The 23283-nt window shown below is 37.1% G+C and overlaps 1 protein-coding gene across 3 annotated transcripts; it reads right to left on the reverse strand.

The window, feature by feature from the left end:
• Nucleotides 1-1119: 1119 nt before the first annotated feature.
• LOC122079570 (uridine kinase-like protein 1, chloroplastic) lies at nt 1120-22829 on the reverse strand. 3 transcript variants are annotated; one of them, XM_042646150.1, is made up of 14 exons: nt 22566-22829; nt 22272-22363; nt 18381-18450; nt 18062-18180; nt 17131-17227; nt 14464-14543; nt 7403-7597; nt 6312-6395; nt 6136-6196; nt 5925-5985; nt 4717-4976; nt 2693-2775; nt 2391-2577; nt 1120-2074 (listed from the first exon to the last, which is right to left on the reverse strand). In XM_042646150.1, exons 1-13 carry the CDS (start codon nt 22747-22749, stop codon nt 2431-2433), a joined length of 1533 nt encoding a protein of 510 aa, XP_042502084.1. In that variant the 5' UTR covers nt 22750-22829; the 3' UTR covers nt 1120-2074; nt 2391-2430. The 3 variants fall into 3 exon arrangements, with proteins under 3 accessions (XP_042502084.1, XP_042502085.1, XP_042502083.1); XM_042646151.1 differs by lacking the exon at nt 1120-2074 and having other exon boundaries at nt 2200-2577; nt 4717-4789; nt 4883-4976; nt 22566-22826; XM_042646149.1 differs by lacking the exon at nt 1120-2074 and having other exon boundaries at nt 2200-2577.
• Nucleotides 22830-23283: the final 454 nt, after the last annotated feature.

Genomic DNA, 23283 nt, shown 5'->3' on the forward strand with positions numbered 1-23283 from the left:
CCCCCCCCCCCCAACGGCAACCCCCCTCCCCTTTTTTTTTCTATGTTTTTTTTTCATGTTCAAACCATGTTAAAGGAAATTTTCTTCGTAAAAACTTGCTTTTTTAGTGATTTTAACTCAAGATTTTCCCTTGCTCTTTCATAAGGGTGTTAATCAGTTCGATTTCGGTTTAAATGGTTTGATTTGATTTAGTTCACATATATTTTGATAATAAATCATAACCGCACAATTTATTAAATGGTTGCACTTTCTGAAACTGCAACCATTTAGTAAACGATTTCAGTTTTCACAGTTTTTAAACGATTTCGGTTTCGATTTATTCCATACCCTAAACGGTTAACAATTGATTTGCTAGTTTATTCACATGTTTACTAAAATTTGCTTTTAATGATAAACGATTCAATCTTGAAAATGTGAAATGCAAACCATTATGTTTTGTTAAAACAACCAAACAACTAAGCAAAAGAAAATATTTTGATAGAAAATAGTCTCAAACGCATTTAATAAGTCAGTAAATAATGCCTTAAAGCCGGGATTTTCTTCTTCTCCCCCCTCCCAAATAATGTATTATAATATTCAAAAATATATATTTAATATGCAATGGTATAAGCAAAAATTGCATTTTTATCAGTGTATACATTCTACTTAATGCATTTGATTAATTTAATCGGCATTCAAAACAATGAGCAAGCTACCTCTATAATTACTTATAGGCTTGCAGCACTCAATCTTTGAATCAAATGAAATACTAATGATATTTTTCAACCACCTTATTTAATCTTTCAATGGTTTAATCTAATCAATTTTCACGATTTCAATTCAATTTGAAACCACGGGTTAAAAGGCTCAGTTCGGTTTCAACCCGTTTAGCTAATCGCCCTGAAACTTGAAACCATAATCGAACCATTTACTAAATGGTTTTATGGTTTCGATGTAAATGACTTGATTCGATTTCGATAAATGGTTTCGATTTCAAATTCACATCCTTATAATAATCTAAATAAGAACTCTAAGGCTTCCTACACACAAAAAAAAAAAAAAAAAAGAAAGAACTCTGAGGCTTTGTTTAGAAGCCAAGAAAAGAAAAGAAAAGTAATAATAATAATTTAAAGAGAGAGATAGGCACATAAAAATATCATTGTATACTTTTGACTTTTGTACTTTTTTCTGTTTTTTGACTTCCAAATATATCAGGTAAAATCAGTAAAAAAATATGTAAAATTTTTCCTAGGAAAAAACAGCGCAGGTGCTCTTACCCACAAAAAAACGTGCCCTTAATAGAAAAATAGTTAAGTCACCTCTTAAGGAACTGCAAATGAAAGCAAGACTGCAAGACTGCCTAATGCCTATCTTAATAGTGAAGACTAGGTCGTATAATACGTAATTGCAACCAGGATGATAGTTAAACTTGCTCAAGAACCCACTCTAATTTCCAACTTCCTGAAAACTGGCCCGATCTTAAACCGCTATAGAGGCTGGGTTTGACCCACTGTACCGTTCAGAGATGAAACATTCAATGCCAGTTGGTCAACCCATTTCCATGCTCGAGTAGTGGGTCAACCGTTCGACCATCTGGGCCGATCTGGATCTTAGAAATGATCTCCTTCACCTCTCAGGGATGGGCCAAGGATTAAGCTGTCAAAGAATTTTTCTTATTGATACAAAGCCCAGACTGGCAAGACCTTCCCACGTTTGATGTTCCCATCGTTTCAACTTCAAGTCTTGTAAAACCTGCTAAATGGTCATTACACAGTGCTGGTCCCGTCTATGCAAGGTCCTGTGAGGATTAAGTTTGAAGAGAGACCTAACATTTAATTTTTTTCACGCAGAGTGGCCGCTCTGAAGAATCGAACCCGGGCATTTGCTCGGCAGACTGAACCTTCTACCATTATTCCAATCAATTGGACCTCCTTGTAAAACCTGGAGGACTTACGACTTGAAATGCACAATCTAACAGATTGTAATAGGGAACCAAAAGTTGAAGTGATCCCATCAATCCAATTGGTTCATCAGTTCATACTCTACTGGACTTCCAAAAACATTGCTCCCCTGAAGCTTCACATAACTTTAGCACCTGTTAGAAGACCAGTGTTGCTGAATATTATCAAGGTTAACGCCGTCTCAGAAGTGGGAACCATTCTAGATTTACGTACTACAAAACATGGATTCAACCCTAAGCTCAACTTAATCTTAAAATAATTGAAAAACCAATCAGAGTAATAGATTTTTTTACTTCATTTATGCATGCCAGAAGCCTCTTGATTGTGGATAAAGTTGTAAACAAACTTGAAACACTTGAGACGATGCCTCAAGTTTCTCTTTGCAAAGTTTTATACAATTTTTCTAAAATATGTTGACCAATCTAGTATTGAAGTAAATGATAAACTGACCATCTTAGAGGGCATTGCACCGGTATGTTGCACGCAGTCATCAATCATCGGTACCAAAGTAGCGATCGCCAAACTCTCCCATTCCAGGTATGACACGGAACTCATCATTCAATGAGTCGTCAATTTCTGAGGTGACAATCTTCAAAGATGGATATCGTTTGCAAACACAGTGGATTCCCTCAGGGGCCTAAAATCAGTAGAAGTGTGACAAAAGACATCAATCTTTCTATATATGGAGGGAAAAAATTAAAATATATATATATATATATATATATGAAACCAGCTAGATAATTTTTACTCACTGAGATCAGATTGAGGAAAATTATATAAGATTCCGGGACCCCCTTCTGTAAGAGAAGTTCAATTGCATGGCTAGCAGAGTTACCTAGAACAAACATTCAAGGTCACCTAAGATCAAAATCTATAGATAGAGAAGTAAAATTCCACCAATACTATGTTGGCTAATGTAGCTATTTAATATAACAGTAAATGAGTTACTACGGCTGTGTTTGGTAGCGAAGGAAATAAAAGAAGGGAAGTAAAAATTTTCAAATCTAAAATAGAAAATTTTGTAATCATTACCTAACATGACTATGTCACTAACTCCAAATCATTCCCAATTTAGTTAATAATGTTACTTTACCTCACATCCAAAACCCTTAGATTTGATAAGTAAAATAAAAATTACATCTGAATTGTATAATTACTAAATATGGTCATAAACTATTATATATTCATATTAGGTAATGGTTACAAAAAATCCTGTCTTCTTTTTTAAACCAATTTCACTTCCCTTCCTTTCCCTTTTACTTGCAACCAATTGAAGCTTACATATTATACACAACATGTGCTAAAATGGAATAGGAAACTTTTAATTAGATACATCATGTAATTGTGAACATGGCAAAAAAGTGATCAATACATTCCTCTCAATCCAAAATGCATATTGTTTGTTGCCCAATCTAAGTATGTCAATCCCAAACCAGCAAAATCAAGTGATCCCCGAAGACCCAATCGATAGTAACATTTAGCACGATATAAAAACTTAGTGGTATTCCAACAAATAGTGTAGTAAATTAATACTTCCCAATTTGGAAATGCATTAATTTATGAGCATTAGAACACCAATTCTTTCAGTGGATATGGTCTTTAAGAGCTATGACACGACCGACAAAATATTATCCCATCACAGATGTCAAGAAAATAACTGTAAATGGTAGTTCTTTTTTCTTTTTCTTTTCTTGGTTGGGGGGAAGGTGGGGGGAAGGACTGTGCTGGTCACTTGCTCTATTCTACGTACAGTTACAAAATTTTATTACGACGTTTCAATTTCATAATTTTTAGTAGTTCCCATAAATTCCACAATAATTTGAACCCCCCATCCATACTGCAGAGTTTAAACCTTGATATTGCACGAGGATCATAAAACGAAAATGCTAAGCTGATAGCCCCCAAACAGTAAGCAACATAGGAGCTGCATACTGGTCAATCAAGGCAGACAATTAGCATTTTTTTGGAGAAAATCTTTGCCTGAAATTGGATCAGAAGTTACAAAAGTGGCTGGCTCTCTTTGGACATTCACATATTAAACTATATTAAACCATCTCTAACACAAAACTAATTAAAAAATCAAGGGACCAGTTCATAACTAGGGTTACAGGACTCTAAAGATTTAGGGAATTGTGTACCAACCTAATGACCATAAGTCACCCTATTTCAGGGACAGATTAAAAGAATGATGCTGAAAAATACTCTCCCTTACAACCCACAATGTCAACTCTTTTCAACTAATGGCCCTGTTGTCTCTCACCCACCCCTAATCCCTGCATCCCATCTACCCTCTCTGCAACTCTTCCAGGACTACTTCCTATGCCTCTACCCTCATACCTCTAGAATCCACCGGTCCAATTCATTTGAGAAACAAAAATCATTGCATGACTTACTGAATCATCCAAGGTCATGGAATCCCATGCTAACAACATAGAAAAAGTTAAAAAGAGAAGATGCTATTGCAAATCAAGCCAAATGGATCAATTTTGTAGAACAATATTTTTTTTATATGAATAGACCAAATTTTATCTATTCATTTGGGCTTTGAAGCTGATAGAAAATGTTTAATCATTTAACCATTTGCCATTGCATACTAAGAACTTCAGATTGGGAACCATCCCTCTTGGTGGGAAAAACCAGAAAGGGGAAAACTCCTTCCATGATGAGTGACTTTCATGCAGTAAAAAGGAGCACTACTGTTCTTCTGTAGTTCTTAATAAATAGAGTATCAATACCAACATAAGGGGAAAGAAGCGGGCAGTGTAAATAAAGGTACCTGTAGCAAGAACCGGGTCCAGAAGCAAGACATGCCGTTCTGAAATATCTTTGGGAAGCTTCTCATATATAAGCTGCTTCAAGAGACAAATAAATTTATGAAGAGAACTGCAAATTTCATTCAACTTCAGGAAAGGCAAAGCATCGAGTCTGTGAAAAAACATCACCTGTTTACCATTGTCTCCGTCACGGTGGATCAATATCTTTCCAATTTTGATTCCTTTACAACATGCACGTAATGCATTCTCCATGCTTTCCCCACTATGCAAAAGTAAATCAAATGAAATTTTAATCTAAGCCATAAATATATATATATATATACATATTTATAATGATCCTTGTCTGCTTAAAACCTGAAAGTAATTTCATGATGACACTAGCAGACCACAATCACACATATTGGAGGGATTCTGGGCCAGAAAGTTGTATACAGGGTGATATAAAGAAAACATATTATGACAAGGCGAACTAGCCTTTTTAACTTTCCTTAGCTTTGTCTCTCCAATTGAAGAAATTGGTGGCCATAAAGAATTTATGAAGTCCAAGAATTGTTGCTGTTTGGTGGACTACTGAGAAAAAAAAATCTAAATTTTAAGACTCCAACTGTCCCTCTGAAAAAGTGATTTAGAAAGCTCTCAAGGTAGTTTTCTGGGCTTCCTTCAATCCTGATTTCAGAGGGCTTAATGGCTTTGTAACCATCTGGTCCAAAATCAATTTAGAATAATGGAGTAGAATGGCTTTCAACAAATTTCAAAAGTCGAAAAACAGGTGCTGTGAATCATACTTGGATGGCACAAAAGCTTGTGAAAAAAGGATAACTAAACAACTTTTCATTTTCCAATGAAAATTATGAATCTTCCATCACTGGAGAGGTTAATTGATTGTCACAGCCTTTATCAATCTTTTTGTACATCTAATAACAATGTCAACAGTCATCCCACCTATTTTCCAGATTAATTTTGTGAAGGGGTTTTCTTGTCAATAATTATTTAAAGGATTATAGTGAAAAGATAATTAGTTGGACTTTGCTTAAACCCGCACATTATTTAACAAGATTTAAAAAAGGAAAATAAAGTGGAGGCATTGAGTAAAAAGAAGTAACGATCCAGGGACGTAAAAGTTATCATTTTAACTTTCTTCTAATACCAGAAAACCTAAACAAAACTACTCACCAAAATTGCCAAAACAGACACCTGATGCAAGGCTCACCTTCGAACAATGGATACTCCACACAATTTCTTGCAAAAGTCAACACCTGTGTACACGGATCCTGGAGAAGGAACATAATTGCCAAGTATTACAGCAATATAAAAATTTAAAACCACAACATGAGAAAATATGCAACAGAGAGAAATGTTTCTAACTTGTTCATATATCAAGATTAGAAATTAGAAGGACAAACCCACTTTACTTAACACACCTGTGGGAGTGATTACTTGCTTCTCAGTAAACGGTAAATGACCAAGACCATGCTCCACAACCTGACAAGTCAAAAGTTGTCCCACAAAGAAGCCAATTATATTTCATAATATCCAATACAGGGGATATTAACCATCAGTATAGATAATATCAGGACAAGTCATATGTTAGAGATACCAGACGAATAAGACGGTCAGAGTAAAAGACAAAGTCATGCTTTGATATTTCCCTGTCTCGAATCAGTGTATGCATACCTCTTATCTGTTGCAAAGGGGTTAAAAATAAGCATTAAACGTATGAGGGACTGGGGCACAGCACAAGGAAAGTAGACAGTGTTTCAGCAACTTCATTGATAATTACTCCCTCTGTACTGCAATGACTGTCCCCTTTGAAAAAAACATTAAAAGCCCCCTGTTTCCAAAATTGTCCTTCATTTATTTGGGACAAAATGCTTTTCAAATTGGAAAATAAATGTAAAGGGGGATAATGTGGAAATTTGCTAAAGAACATATTACTTAATTTTTGTGATGGAAAAACAATTTTGGACAGCCCAAAAAGTGAAGAATGACTGATAAAAAATAGGGGAAGCGCTTTCTGTTTGTCAAGGTCATCGGTTAATGAGCCATATTCATGATGACCATAGTTTTCACGGTATCTAGGCGACCCAAGGCATTGGAGGGGGCACGGTTGCAAGGCCTTGGCCGCCTAGGCAAAGGTTTGACAACTATGATGATGACTTATAATGTCCAATCGGTGGCCATTCCTCTCAGACCAATAGCCCATAATCCACAATGAAGTCACAAGTAGCCAGCCACTATATACAAATTTTCATTAACAATTAAACTAGCTCAATCCATGCTGATGTTTGCATTGAAATTTTAACTTCCTAATATATACAATCAAGATCCCAGCATAGTCCCGCAGGCCCATACTGACCCCACAACCACATGGAACTGGTCATATCGGGGTTGAATGAGAACCATTCAACTTTCACCAAAAGCAATGAAGAGCCCTAAACACCCCCGTGTGAGTGGCCCCAAGGAGGTAAGAGGAGTTTAACTCAGAACCAAACGCTTCCTGAGGCGAAGGTCCCTTGCCAACTCCAAGGGGGTAGCCTAATATGATTTTGCAATATGGTCCATCAAAAAGGCCACTGATTAATGACCAAAGCATTTCCTGATTGGATTGGATTGCCAAGACAACATAACTTTTCGCTTCTTTACGAAGAAAAGACTAACCATGAGATGAGAGTCTACAAAGAAGGATACCTGGAAAGTTGACTGAATGACATACATATTGGGATATATTTTGCATAGGTCATGCTGACCAAGCTTTGTTCGGATATGTTGCACAATTAAGTCAATTGCAACATGATTTTCACCTCCCCGGGGTATGATCACGTCAGCATATTTCTTTGATGGCAGAACAAAATCATCAAAAGCAGGCTTGACAAACTTTCCATACTGCAGAATGAGTAAAATAAGTACAATGTCTATTATGAACTTGTAACAAGGTAAAAATGTGACCTAGTCCCTCCCACCCCCAAAAAAAAAAATGATATTGTGAAAGTTACAACTACACAAAAGACTGCTTGGCATGTAAAAAATTATATGAAAATAAAATTTCAAAAATAAGATGAGTTATTATCCATTCCATCGGCACTTTGGCATGTTCATTCAAGATATTTTCATGTCCATTTGAGTGTTCATGCCAGTGGTGTTTAACTGTTAACAGCTAGATAACAAGTATAACTGGCATGGAACAATCAAGAATTATATGCACTCAAAATACTTTTCATCTCCATATGGGTGTCAAGCCAGTGGTTTTCAACTGTTTGCAGCATGGTAATAGGGACATTGATATTACCCAGTGTCCAACCTGTTAGAGATTATGTTCTAAGGGTAGTTTGGGAACTAGCTATGTTACTAGTTATGTTATATTGTAATTCTTATTTTACCCTTTTTACCTCCCTAGGGAGGTGTATGTAATTCCATGAAATATATTAATGAAGCAATAATGTGTTAGAGAGACATTCTCTCAACACACGATTCTACCACTCTTTCTCTTCTTCTTCTTCTCTCCTTTTCTAACCTTCTACTCTCATCTTTCTTCTTGCTTTCTTGTTTTCTTGCAATCCATAGATTCTAACTTGGTATCAGAGCAGGAAAAGTTGAGAGTCGATTCTGAACCCATCTTGATCTGCTCTCTTGCTTTGGAACCTTAGAATGTAAGAGGATTCTAGAGAAGAGACCACCACAAGAAGATTTCAAGAAACCATCATCTGAAGTCTGGAATCAAGCCTCAAAGGAACAGGATACGATATGTTTGTGAGTGCTGAGCTCAAATCTCGCTGAACCCAAAACAGGGCATCATTACCGCCAGCCCTGGGAGTAAGTCTTCATTTCTCTCATCTGAGCTCAGCTGGAGATGGAAACAGCTTTGTTTGAGTCGCCCAAGGGCCTATTTTCAGATGACGTTGATCCAAGCTGGTGATTTCTACCCCTTTTTTTTTCTTTCTGCAACCTTTTCACTTGAACAGTTCTGCCGCCAGTCTGGTTGTTGGCTTGCTGTTGCAGCTTTTACTCTCTCCAACCTGGAGCTTTTTAGGACAAGGGACTGCGACCTTTCAGGTCGCCAAAGGCTTGAATGATGGTACAAGTGTGAAGTTTGAAAACTCCCTGATCTGGTTACAGTAACTCAAATGAAAGCATCCTTTTTTAGTCTCTTTGACCCTTTTTTCCGGAACTTCTCTTCTGATCAAGTTGGTTGGTAATGATTGATGATTTCACTTTATAATACATACTATAAGTGATTTAGAGTTGACAAATTACTGTTATGGATGCTTTATAATTGTCTCTGTGAAGTTTCTTTTCTTGGAAAAGTTCACCTGGGAAGAACTGTTTTTGTGGGGTTTATCTCTAAGTATTTGGGAAGGAAAATTTGGGTAGAGTGTGCACTCCCCATCCTGTGTGTGGTTCCTCCTCTACAATATGTCTAAAGACAGCGGACTTGTACAAGTTTCAGCCAGTGCATCGAGTAGTGCTCAATGCTACTCCTATGGCTTTTGATAACCTAAATACTCAGATATCTATTGTGAAGTTGGACAATACCAACTGAATTAGGCTCGCTCTGTGAAGCTTTCCTTGCGAAATAGGGGGAAGCTAGGGTATGTTACAGGTACCATTAAAGCTCCTAACCAAAGTAACCCATTGTATCCGAAATGGGAGATTGAGAACTCCACTGTTATGACTTGGCTGATATTCTCTATAAAACCTGAGATTGAAAGAAGATTTATGAGAAAAGAGATTGCAAAGGACATTTGGGACAGTGTCGCCAAAAATTTTGACAGAGCGGGTCATTCGGCTAAGGTTTATCAACTACTCCAAAAGGTCAATACCATGAAGCAAGGAAATAAGGTCATTTTTGAATACTACAACACTGTCATTGGTCTCTTGCAATCCATAGATTCTAACTTAACCATCACACAGTGTATCTCAAATTTTCATAGTTGTCATGGTGGTGACACCTTGACAACTATGGAAATTGTAATATTTTGAAAAACAAAATCTCCTGTGAAGATGTCTGATGCAGATTAATGGATCTGATTGGCATGGTTTAAATTATCAATGTGTATAATACCATATTAGGCTATATGTATCAGTATCGGTCCCAATAGATAATGACACGATGCATGTATTTTCTCAAAAAAATAGGGTATTGTTGAGTATCGGACTATAATACTCATCGATACGTATATTTTCCTGAATGAATGAAAGTTTAAGGGTATCGGGACATATCGAACTGTATCGATACGATACTCACCTAAACTCAACCGATACTTAAGATACGTATCTATAAAACCCATTTCACTTTTGAAACAAATCCTATTCTTCTCGCTAGCGATACTTTAAGTTTCCAAATTTTGAAGCATAACAATACAATTGATCTCCCTTTCATTTCTTAGACTTGGAGCTTTGAATCATTCAATGAAAATTATTCAAAATCTACAATCAAACTGATGTTCCAGGATTGAAGCATAAAAAATCATCCATTTAGGCTAAACATAGCACAAGACAGGTAAGTTGAAAAAACTCGATTTTTTTCGTAAATCTTTGTTTTTCTTCTATTTTTTTGCTATGTTTGAGTCGATTTAGGTAAAACAAACTAAAACATTGCATCAAACATGAATTATTGTATCAATTTGTTTATAGATTTTAAAATTTCTCAAAAAGTTGACAATAGACTATTACTACATGTAAGAAACATCATCCTTTATGATAATTTCAATTGAATGCACTTGTCTCTCAATATGGTGTTCTCCATTTTAGTGTTTATGCATGATGCATGTTATATTTTGCTTACTTATACTGTTTTTTAATACAAAAGTGTAAAAAAATGTGTATTATGCCCATTTATGTGCGTAACTGCGTATCTTAGCATATCCCTAATACAACACGATACGATACCCTCCGATATGTATCTTAAATTTAGCCGACCAATATGGCGACCAATACTGATATTTTAATCCTTGCTGATGGGCCTGTAAGTAATGGCTCACTGATGAAATAGTATGAGAAGATTCATTATTTGATGGTTAAGATTGCTCAAACCCATTAGATAATGTGGCAAATCCAACCATTGGATATCTCAAAATGGTTTGGATTGGCGGTGTAAAACTTCAAACTAAAATTCAATCATATACCCCATCACCTTCCACCGTCCTTTCTTTTCAATGAGTTTCATTTTTCCACCGGATTTTGGAGCTTAATTTACCACTTAGCCGAACACTGTTTGCATTGAAACTTGACATCTGAGCAAGGGAGTTTGAGCTCTATCTCTCCGCAAACTTTCAGTGTGCATCAGTTCTCAACATCACTCATATTTGTGACTCCATGAATTCCATAATGGCGTGCCATTCCAGGAAACCACTCCCCAGAAGGTTTCACAGCATTTTCTGAAACTTAATCTCACAATTAGTCGTACATTTTTTATGTAGAATAAGTCGTGAGGAAGATGTTGTGATGAGAGTGGCAAGACAAAGAAAGATTGATCATAAATTGATGAATCAGAGTGGGACTCAGGATTAGCTTCAAGAAAAAAAAGATAAAGATTTCCCTGGCATTGAGTTAGTTGGTACATAATTGTCGGGATGCCCCAAAACATTAGAAGCATAAAAAATCCAAATGGACTAAAAGAAAGAAGAAGCTACACAACCTACTAGATCCTTTACACAAAAATGAGGCCAGATGAAGAAGATTGGTGCCCACTAAAATAAGGGAAGTAAATGATGGAGACTTAAAAAAACAATTTAAGGTTTCATTGTCCACAGAGAAACCACCCCAAAGCCAAGTCACTATGGTATCTCCTACTACAGGTATGACACTAGCTAAGCTTTGTAATTATTGTAGCTCCCCAAAAGCTCATCTGACCACAAGGTGGTAAGTATCCGGTAAAATCTGTCAGAATCATTAATATGAAGATTACAACTCCAAGACACCTAACAGTCCCATTGTCATATACAGCATGGAGATCCCTTTCCAAAATTCTTGCTTTCACTTTCAACTACAATGTCTTCTAACCACGAGGCAGTCCCATCCTCTAAGATGGACCATTCCTTTCGGTCCACCATTTCAATCTCCTCCCCGAGTAAATGGAGAATCTTACTTCAATCTCACAATTGAAATGGCCATTTCCAAATCAAATTAATCAGTCGCATAAATACCATAATCGTATGGGGCGATTACATCTATTTATATTTTAAATCTAGGACTCTTGGACAGCAAAACTAGATTCCTAATAACGAGTGCCAACTTCTAATAAAATACAGTACTTTAAAATCCAAAAAACACCTAACCAACTTTCCTAATAAGGACTATAGTTGCCTGACATTATTAATGATACAGTTGGGCAATGGAAGGGATCTCTTTGATTTGGGATTTTTTATTTCCTTTCCATTATTGGTTAGAAATTAGATTGGCAATCTTTTATTTAGATTTGATTTTTATTTTAGTTTCTATCTAGGCTAGTTTCCATTTTTAATTAGTTACCATTAAGACGCTTTGAGTTTTCCTTTAAGTAGGCATGTAATACAATATGGAATTTTGAATTGAATGAATTTGAGACTATGTTTTGGCTTGGCTGAATATGGACTGCCGTGACTTCCATCTCTCTTTTCTGATTTTTCTCTTTATTTCTTCTTCTTCTTTCCTCTGTTCTTCTTTTTCCTTCTTTTCATTCTTCTTCTTGCTGGTCCTCTCTCCTAGCCCCTGTTTCTGGGCAACGTTAGCAGCACCACAAGTGTGGATCGATCTCTCTCTTGTGAGATCTGTTTGGGCTGAGATTTTGATTGAAGGCTCCCCTCTCTTGGGCGATCGAAACCCTAGAAGATAAGAATTGGAGGTGCCCTCTGTTGGAAGTTTCACACTGAAACCGAAACCTGCCTCCCTTTCTTCCGCCAGGTACAATCTGACCAGATTAAACCTTTGTGCTAATCTATAATATTGGAGGTTCTTCAGTTGCATTCAAGAAGGCCTTGAGTTGAGATTTAAGCTCTAAAATCTGAACCTAATCTGGGTTTAGATGAAGGAGTTCTGCCCATCGTACTAGGACCTGTTTTTCCGCCGTTTGCTGGTTAGTATCGTGAGAAGGAAGAAGATGACTTTTTTTCATTTACTCTTTAGTGATCTAATCTGTTCTATTTACAATTAACCCCCTCTTTTCTTAAACTTGTGTTCCAATATTTCCGTCATTCCTTTACTAATTCCAGAATACCCCTCCTCTTTTAATTTCTATTTCAGTTTGACCCTATTATTTATTTTCCACTCTTTTAAGTGCTTGAGTGTTCCTGAATTTACAATATTGCCCCTCAATCATTAAATTGAGATTTTTAGTCATCAATGTGGGCCCTAAGCGATCCAATTTCAGTCCTTGGAATCCAGAACCGCATCAAGTAACAAGTAAAAATAGGATAGGATAACTCTAGCCATGTAATGAAGAACTACAAAATGACAAGTCAACCTAGTTCCAAGACTGCAGGATACTGTAACAGTAGATTAGCTCTGTAACACCTTGAGTTCTATGGAAGAGAAGAGAGAAATAACTTGACGGGAACCTCTTGCGCTTCACACCACAAAGAGTCACCGGATCGCACACCAATCCACCACTTTGATCAAACACAAAGCAAGTTCTCACAAAGAAGAACCGACAGCAACATAATTTATCGTGGAGGCTTGTGTGAGCCCTCCTCTTTATTTATAACTTGATGGGAAGGTTACAATATAGAAACCATAACAGTTACTAAAACTGGAAATTAGAAACTAATAAAATAGATAGTCTTCTAGTTACTAAAACCGAAATTAAAAACTAGCTGAAATTAGAAACCAAAATTAATAATGACTTGAGTCAATTAATAACTTAAAGACTCCTAAGAAAACAAAGACTAACAACTTAATTTGAATCCAACTAGAAAGGAAACTAATGAAAAAGGAAACAAACTAGGAATCTCGTATGCAACCTTAAAGCCCCTCTTTTTGGCCCATAAAAGTGGCCTATTACACTCAAAACACATGGAATCAAATGCCCAACATGTAAGGAACCCAACCATAGGCTTATTCCTAATAAAACAAGCCTAGTTTGGTGAAGAATCTGCAAACAACCGGAGGGTATGGTTTGACCGGATTGACCGCGACCCGATGGGTCGACCCGCAACTTGGAGTATATAATGTATTGTTGTCTTGTTGAGAAAGTCATTGTAATTTGGGGGTTTTTTTGAGCTAAGGTTTCAGGGCGAGTTTTCTCGCCGCTGCTTGGGTGTAATCTCTCTTCTGCATAGTGAAACATCTTCTTCTTCGATCAAGGACGTAGCACACCATATTGGTGTGTGAACCTCGTTATATCTCTGTGTTGTGCGATCTGTCTTGGTTTATTTTCGTATTTCTTGGTGTTTGCTCTAGCACATCCCTATCTTCATTTCCAAATGGAAGACCTCTAATTTTCTTAGACTTATTGTTTCTTCTCTTTTTGTTGTCGGAGGATTAGGATGAGGTTTCATTGCAGCTGTTTGAAAAAATTAGTCAAATCCCTACTCCCGACATATGAAGGGGACAAACAAGCAACTACAAGGAAAAGCTTCTCTGATTAAGACCATACAAGATCAAATATTGCCATGCATCTCTTCTTTTCATGTTTGCCCATCAACACACACCCAAAATGTCATGTGTAGAAGGATGTTTGATCGGATTAGCTGGATAGATATAATAAGGCCATCATGATTTATGACATCTTTTGACAAGGGGAGAAATACATCAAACGAAATGACAAAGAAGCTTACCTGTTCAAGAACAGAGTTTACATCTCTGCCTCTCTCAACTGTGTCACGCCTTATTCTACGAGCAAGCCTCACATCAGCATCTAGATTCAATGAATTTTCAACAAATAAGACAAGAAAGAAGAGAAAATATAAGAACGGGGTGGAAAATAGGTTAAACAAAGGCCCAACATAAATATGTAACTATGGTTCTTTTAAGCATATTAGTAAAACCAACTTAGATGAAATATAAGACTTAAGACCTCCATTTAAAGTGGAGGGAAATGACATGAGTGCTTATGAGCTAATGAGCTAATAGCAGCTACAGCTTTACATAGCGTGAAGTGGCAGAACAGTACTTGTGTTACTAACCCAAGTAGTTGCAATGAAATTTTGCGGACTGTGAGTTGAGATGAGTTGGGCATCCACATTGGAAGCAACTCATGCAGTTATTAGGCATCAAATTGGGTATCAGAAGCCTAATCAGGACTGGTACGTGGACCAGCGATCCAAAAAAGGATCAGCCAATCCAGTCAGCAAAAGCTCGATGCTGCCATTGCATTGGCCAATTCACTACACATGGCAGCTTGGATTAGTCAAACTGATACCAGCAGATCAGACTATCCAAACAATCCTTAAAACCATGTCTGAACGCAATTTTAAATTTTAGGTGTTTCATCATGGCAATACTTAACAACTTATAGATGAGTCCAAAAAACTAAGATACATATGGAAACTCTTCTGGAGAACATGCAAACTATATAGATAAATGAACAATTACTGTTTTCTATATGTTCTATGAAAAAATGTTTTTTTTTCAAACTTTGTAATTTGTATGCATTGTTCCAAAATCTTCAAACATTCCAAAGAATAATAATAGGTTCCCTTTAAAATTCCATGTCAAGTGGTATACTTTCCCAACATTAAATTGTTTATAAAACACCATTTAAATAAAATGTTGTTGCTGTCACAGCAGCTAATTTGCATGTAACTTTTCTTCACGTACAATCTACGTAACCTCTAAATTATAAAAGGCAGAGAAATAGGTATGCAGCCGGTATACGGTTAGCTAACAGACAGCACCAATGGGGGTGCCGATGAGGTATCACACAGGAGGGGTAGGGGGTCATTTCAAAAGGGGGAAGAGAGAGATAGACACAGTGGGTGCTAGCTTACGGCATACCAGCAGCCTACCCAACCTTTTTCCATTATAAAAATATTAGCTTAGTTCTGAAAAAAGAAATGGGTCTACAATAGATCAGCAACCGTTTTGATGAATTCCAGCAAAGTTTATAACTTCTAATAGTCAACTTTTTTTGATTGGCAAGAGGAAAATTTCTCCCCATGGTTTTAAGAATTAATTAAATCTACTTAAATTTGCTTCAGCAGTGCATGAATGAAATGGGGAAAAAATGCATTTCTTATTCATCCCCATGTAGCGGGACTTCAATCCAGAAAAATCAACACTCTCATTTTCATAGTCGTCACGGCGTCAAATCGATCCAAGGCAATGGAGGGGTGGCTAATCGATTTGGCGATGAATCACCCTTTATGGCATTGCCATGGCGGTCAAATCGCCCATGTGTCATTTTTTTTTCCCTTATTTTTTAAAGTTATTTAGTATGCTATTTTTTTATTTTCCCTATTTTCTAAAGTTATTTAACATGCTACATGCCTACAATATATACCCTATAACATATAAAACCAACATTAAGCAACATCAAATCATCAAAAATCAACATAGCCCTATCAAAATCACCCTGCATTTTACAAAAAATCGATCGCCTATTGAATCAGGCGTAACCTGGAGTCCATGGCAGTGCCATAGCGACGCCTATTAGCCAATGGCGACTGCCATTTGTGAGTCACGTAAATCGTAACACTGCCATGAACTTCTTTTTTCGCCAGGACGCCAAATCGCCGCCTAGGCAACGCCATGACAACTGTGCTCATTTTACTGTCTCAGGTGGACTTGGGTCAAATTTGGCAACGTTTTTTGGACGGATCAGAAACCAGAGTGTTAACAGCCTTGACATTCTAGTCCGAATGGTCCAAATTGGGATTGCTTTTTAGGACAACTCTATGGCCTGCTGGTCAATTCTGCACTATTCCCAAAATAATTCTTTTCAGTTACAAATGATCTCAATAAACCTCACATCTTATAATAAGTTGCAAGATCTTCTTCAAGACATTCATTTTTCCTTCCTCTGCTAGTTAAAAGAGTAGCTCAAAGTCCTCAAGTGTGCTGGTAAGGATACCTGAGTTCCGAAAAGTCAAAGTAAAGGCAGTAGTACAGATCTCAGGATTCTATACAGATCTTAAAGTTTCTTTCTTTCACCCACTAGGCTAAAGGGAACGGGAACCCTTTGTTTGTTAAGAGTGTTCCCTATTCTATTCTTTTAGTAAATGTTTCTTCTCGCAGCAAAGTAGCAATACCGATGAGGAAAAGAAAACGCTGCCCAAAATTATCAAAGTGAGCGGAATAGCAAAACAAGATTCATGTAGACAGGGCCAATTAGCAGGGATAATGCTTAGTTGAGGGAATTCAAATGCAAATTTTGAAATCATAACTACGATAGTGATAAGATATAGAGAGGACACAATAGCCTTAACAGATATTTCCCTAACAGCAACAGCAATGTTTAGTGCTCGTCCATATAAAGCATAGCTTTACAAAGAAAGGGAAGATACCTGTGTCAACAAAAATCTTCAGATTCATTAAGTTGCGCACACGCGGGTCGTGGAAAACCAAAATTCCTTCCAAAATAATGACATCAGATGCATTTACCTGACAAAGGATAATTCAACAAGTAAATAAGCTCCTTCATACTTCCAAACCTGGAACTATCAATATTTTCTACATTCACGCTCAAATAGAGGATGTGCATTTTCCTAACAGATTTTGCTATGGAATTCATCCTTTAAATAAGCCGAATTAAAAAGAGTGACAAGACCATTTTAACAGATTTTGCTATGGAACTATCTATCTTGGATCAGTATGGAATTAAAAGGAGTGAGAAGACCATTTTATTCAGGTAAATTTTCATGGTGGCAACTCTAAAGTTGCGTGCCTCAACTAAGGGAAAGATACAAAATTCATTTGAAAGATGTGTAGGAAGTACAGGGTTCACATGGATACAATTACTTTAGCAGACACGATCAAAATTGAAAGCTGCATGGAAGCAGAGATACAACATATACACATGAAAAAATTTTCAGTCCATGTAGGGTATTGTGGCAGGTACTCTTGTTTCTTAGATTTCATGCATTGGTTTATATATAATTTCAAGAGTGCATGAAATTTTGAAAACAAGTTGAGAGACAAAGACATACAGAAAGAGTGAGGAGTAGATATATATATATATAAAGAGAGAGAGAGAGAGAGAGAGAGAACTTTAAACATTAGTCCCTTCAAATAATCTCTAAAGGGGAAATTCAAAACTTTCTTCAAATTTCCTTCTCTTTTGAATATGTTTTGTGTACAAAAACATTCCTCAAACTCTAAGAAAGAGTCGTGCACCACTATCAACTCATTAGGAAATGTCGATTATTAGACAAAAAAGGCATTATGGGAGGTAGGCTGGTAAGTGCTTGCAATTAAGCATGCTGAATGTGCGTGTACCTGTCTAAAACTGTCAGAGCACCGACGATGGTTCTTAAAATCATAAATTGGAACCTGGACAGAATGCCCACTTTTTAGTATGCCAACACACTCCAAAAGTTGTTCAGTGTCGAAAGCATCTACAAAATAAACACAACAAATACTTATTTGCAGCACAAACTCGAGCCAAACACCGGTAGAGCACCAAAAGTTTGAAAAAAAAAAATAAGGGCGAGAACTATAACTAATCCCAGAACACTCCCTTAATGAATACTGAGTGTATATTTCAGACAAAAGTCAAGGTGAAAGTCTATGTGAATTTTTATCCACAAAAAATTACCAGGATGATCAAAATTGTACTCATGCACACGTTCTGACTCTTCAGGTGTCAAACCACGGTAGAATGAATCCTATATAGTAGCCACAACACCACAAAGCATATGAGAAGATCCAATAGCAGAAAACATATGGTGTGAACATGTCAGTTCTACAAGACATCGTTTCTGTATAAACCAAATGGTATTTTAATATCATAACTAACTTGTAAATGAGATACCTCATTCTATCAACTCATCTTTTAATATCCTACCTGAAGAAAATAAAAGACAAAGATTAAATTAAACTACTTCCAACCATTGTTGGACCAAAAGCCCGGGTTGGGCCGGTATTGTCTAGGCTTAGGCTTCCAACGTCAGTTATGTTTTGGTTCTACTGGTCAAGTGCTACTGCATTAATTCTCCTCCTCTAAAAAGAACTTGACTCTGTCAAGTTTGGAGAAGGACCAAAAGGGCCATCTGAATCAACACGTTGGAGGAGGCACAAACTCACTATTTTCTTGAGTTTAATGTCAAGGAGATCTTTAGTGGGAAGAAACTGTATGATCCTGTTGTCGTGCTTGAAAAAGTAAATATTTACACACCCACAATGTTGTACCTTTTTTTCAAAGATCCATGGTCGACCAAGAAGAATATGACACACCTTTAGAGGGAGGACGTCACATTGTACTGTATCCATGAATCCACCAATAACGTAGGCGGGCAAATACTTATTAGTAATCTTGAGATTAGTGTTGTTCACTCATGCAACCTCGTAAGGATAAGGATGTGGCATTGTCTACAAACCTATCTTACGAACAACGTCTTCAAGAGACGGCCATCTCCTAATTGAAAACTGACTGCCATGATCCCTCCATAAACCCAACATATAGCCCAGCAGTAACCCATCACCTCATCTGAATCAGTTAGAAGTAAATTAGCATATATGTTTGACAATCCATCCTATATTTTAAGCCTGAAAAGGAGACAGGCCCAGTGGGTGTAGCAAGTCAACAAATCTGGACATAGCCATCTCCTGTTTAGATGAAACTTGATATGTGAGCAAGCGACCCTAGGCCCTACCTGCCTTCCAATTTGCACCCTACCTGATCTACTATGTGGAAAATAATAGTGCCATATTGGAAGGGCTTCCTAGGTGGGCCATGCAGGAAACTAGAGGCCTTTTTTTTTTTTTTTTTTGGATGAATAAAAAATTCATTACCAAGAAAAGAAAGAGGAAAAAGAATATACAAGGGAGCAAGAGGTGGGAGGGGCTTACATTAAGCCAACCAAGGGAACAAACCCTCAAAAAAAAAGGGGGGGGGGGGGGGTAACACAAGCCAAGAAAAAGAAGAAAACCATCACAGGGGGGAAGAGGATAACAAGATGGAGGTGGGGAGACCTCAGGAAGCAATAATAAACTTGTTCCTAGGGGATCCCTTACATTTCTGGTGGGGGAAAAAAAGCAAGCTTAGAGCTAACGTCAAAATAGAAGACATTCAAATCTTGTCATAGGATCGAGAGTTAGAAGTCAATCTACGAAGATTCCACTCCATTCAGTTATGGTTGATAGCGGTGTATAAGAGGCGAGCTTCCCGATAATATCATAGATGGAGGAACAAACAAAAATCATATCAACCCAAGGGGGAGAATTCTTTTGCTAGAAGGCCAACAGCTACTAAGAACCCTCTTCTAGATGATTGAGGAGAAAGGGCAAGAGAAAAAGAGATGGTCAACATCTTCAGTACCATTGCAACAAAGACAGTAAGAGGAAGGGACCTAAATGTGTCGGTAGATGAAGAGGGACTGCGTGGAGAGGAAGTTAGAGATAGCACGCCAAACTATGAAGCTATGGCAAAGAATGTGGCCTTCAAACAAGACAATTTTGCACCAAGGGACAAGGGGGCCTTTGGATCTAACTAAATCGCAAGCAAGCAAAGGAGGAGCTAAACATTCCAGTGGAGGAGGGAAGCCAGGAGATTTTATCTTCTCTTCCACGATGGCCAGGGGGAAGATGAGGCATGGTGGACCAACTATCAGCTAAGGGAGGAGAGGATAACTAGAGCCATATTACATAGACTGGAGATTAGAAGATGAATATTTCATCACTTCTATGCGTTCATTATTCTTGTCTCATATTTTTTACTTAAAGAGTTCAAACTATTGATTAAGACACTAGTCTAATCTCACAAAGAGCATTATGTAGGATTTTGGGGAGAACAATTGATGGGTAACTTACTCAAAAATAGTAGTGAGCATTAATGAGCCACGAAGCTAAGAATTCAGCAGTAGAAAAGAATGTGTGCTAAAGAAATCATTATTGGAGGAAGACATTGGACTGATGAATAGTTAATGCTCTAGTTGGTGGAAATTGTACATCTTTTCACAGTGTTTGCAGGGTTTCCTAGGAAACTAGGAAGGTGATTTACAGAAGGTAATAGAGTGGATAGTCTCTGTTTGACCAGACATAAAATCAGTCATCAAAAATCAACATTTAGATAAACATTCTTTTCTTCTAATAAGTTTGACTAGTCAATATAATTTATTTTTTACATAAGAATTTTTGTATTAAGTAGAGCACAAAACCAACATTCCAAAAAATCCAAGATTGCTTAAATTTGATTTATATCGAAGGAGTTATGATCCAGTAAAACCTTATAGGTGTGCATGAATGCTATTTAACATTGCCCTGAATGGAAATAAATTTGTAGACATCAAAACAAAAAATTATTTTTGCCGTTTATTTAGTTTTTAGTGATGTTCTATCACAATATGATTTATGAAAAATTTACATTTAAGAAAAACCCTAGCATTTGAAAGTTGAAAATCGCCCTACAACCACAAATTCAGTTTTTGCTTTGAATTGGGGAGTTGATTTTTTATCCTTTTGGAATTTGAATTTTTAACTATTTTATTAGATTCATTTGGTGGGAGGATTGCTTATTTATGAATAACATCTTAAGTATTAAACGATGCTTGGCATAAATAAGTTCTAGACCTAGTTCAAGCCCAGGCTTCAAAATAGAGCTGCCGCCTTGCACTAAGGCAATGGTCGCCTAGACCCCAACAAAATTTCCTGGATACCAAGGCGATGCCTTGACAACCATAATTGTGAAGAAAATTTATTTTATTTCTCTAGATGATAAAGCAGCAAGGAGGAGTCCGGTGGTTTAGGATTTCGGAGTGGAGAATAAGAGCTGCATACTTGATCAGACTTCATCAGAAGATAATAGCTGCAAGCAAGACACAAGCCTTTTTGATTCAGTCTCAAAACTTATCAAAGAAATATAACTGCAATTTCCTAAGGCTGTCCATCTGTCTTGGATTCATAATATGATTCCAACTACAAAAGTGAAACTACTACCAAAGACACTCCTTGATTCGCCACAGCATGCTCTCCAAATGTAAACCCCCTTGTGCCTTTCAGAACTGGAAATCCAACATATCATGACTTCAATTTAGACCACAGGGTGAGCAATGATTTATTATGAGGACAATCAACTTTGTATTTGGTACTGTATTTCAAGTTTCAAGCATTTACTAGCAAATAGAAATTACAATGATAATTAGACTTTGAGTTTTAAAAATTGACAACAGTCATGAAAATGATTTCCGGAACCCTACCGGTCGACCATGAATATATTTCCGAAAGCCTAACATGAGTTGCCATCCATCTATGCCCATACTAACAAATTACAATCATTGAGGGGGAAAAAAAGGAGGCAGGAAGAAAGATAGTTCATCTTGAAGTTTTATATTCATTATCCCTCAACTACCTATCAAGTCCCTCTTCAAGTTCCGTAAAATAATTTCCAAAGCTAATCTCATAACTTAATGCCCAAAAAAGCAAGAGGTAGAAAAGCCTAAATAAGCGAGATACTTTGCAATTTGAGATAGAAGAAGAAAATTAAACACACCTGATTGACGAGGACAACTCTATGATCATGAAGTTGCTGAATGATCATGTCGCACACTGTCGTCTTACCAGACGCAGTCCCCCCAGAAACTCCTACTCAAATTCCAGAAAGAAGATACCAGAATTCATGAGTAAAGTATGATAAGCATAATGAATGAAAGAAGAAAGGATTAAAAAGAAGAAAGAAGAAAAATAATAATGTATAAAAAAATGCAGGGGAAATTTGCACAGAACCTCAAACAAAGAAAAGAAAGTAGTGATTAGGGTTTCTGGTGTTGGTTATGGAATGGATTACCGATGACAAAAGGCTGTTTGGGAAAATTAGCTTCAGTAGAGGTAGCAGCAGCCGAAGAAGCAGAACGAGGAGAGGATGAAGCAGATTGTGATGATCGTAGAAGACCGTCGACGCGCAGACCGGAGAAATGCGCACTAGACGAAGCCTCCATAACGTAATCCATCGTCAGCGTCGTCTCCGGCATGTATTCTCCCTCTCTCTCTCTCTCTCTCTCTCTCTCTGTCTCTCCCCCTTTTTGTACGAAACGTTTCAAGTTTCACCACTTACCGCTCTGACGAAGGATTTGTTAAGCGTAAGCGTAAAGCCGGTTTGGCCAGAGGTCCCCTGATAGAGACGACGCGTGATGCGCACGCGGTCCCACGTGGGCACAAAAAGTTTGACATGTCATCTTATACCAATGTCGTATCGCCACGTGTCAATAGTGGATTAGTGCCAATAATAATAAAGAACATTGCAAATCTTCCGCTTTCTTAACTGGCACCGGCAGACCCTAGTCCAGTGTTTTTGACCTCTACATCAGGTTAGATCATAGTTAGCAAATTCGGATTCGGGAATTATTCGGACGGAGAATTATTCGGAATAATTCGGACGATTAATTTAAGGATTCGGTCAAAAAAGCGGTCAAAAAATCTTATTGGGGTTTTTTTTAAAAAAAAAAATTGCTTTTTTATTTTTTTATTTTTTATTTTTGGTTTTTTTTTTAAATAATGTTTAAATG

This window comes from Macadamia integrifolia, chromosome 5 (assembly GCF_013358625.1).
Source record: "Macadamia integrifolia cultivar HAES 741 chromosome 5, SCU_Mint_v3, whole genome shotgun sequence".
Lineage (NCBI taxonomy): Eukaryota > Viridiplantae > Streptophyta > Magnoliopsida > Proteales > Proteaceae > Macadamia > Macadamia integrifolia.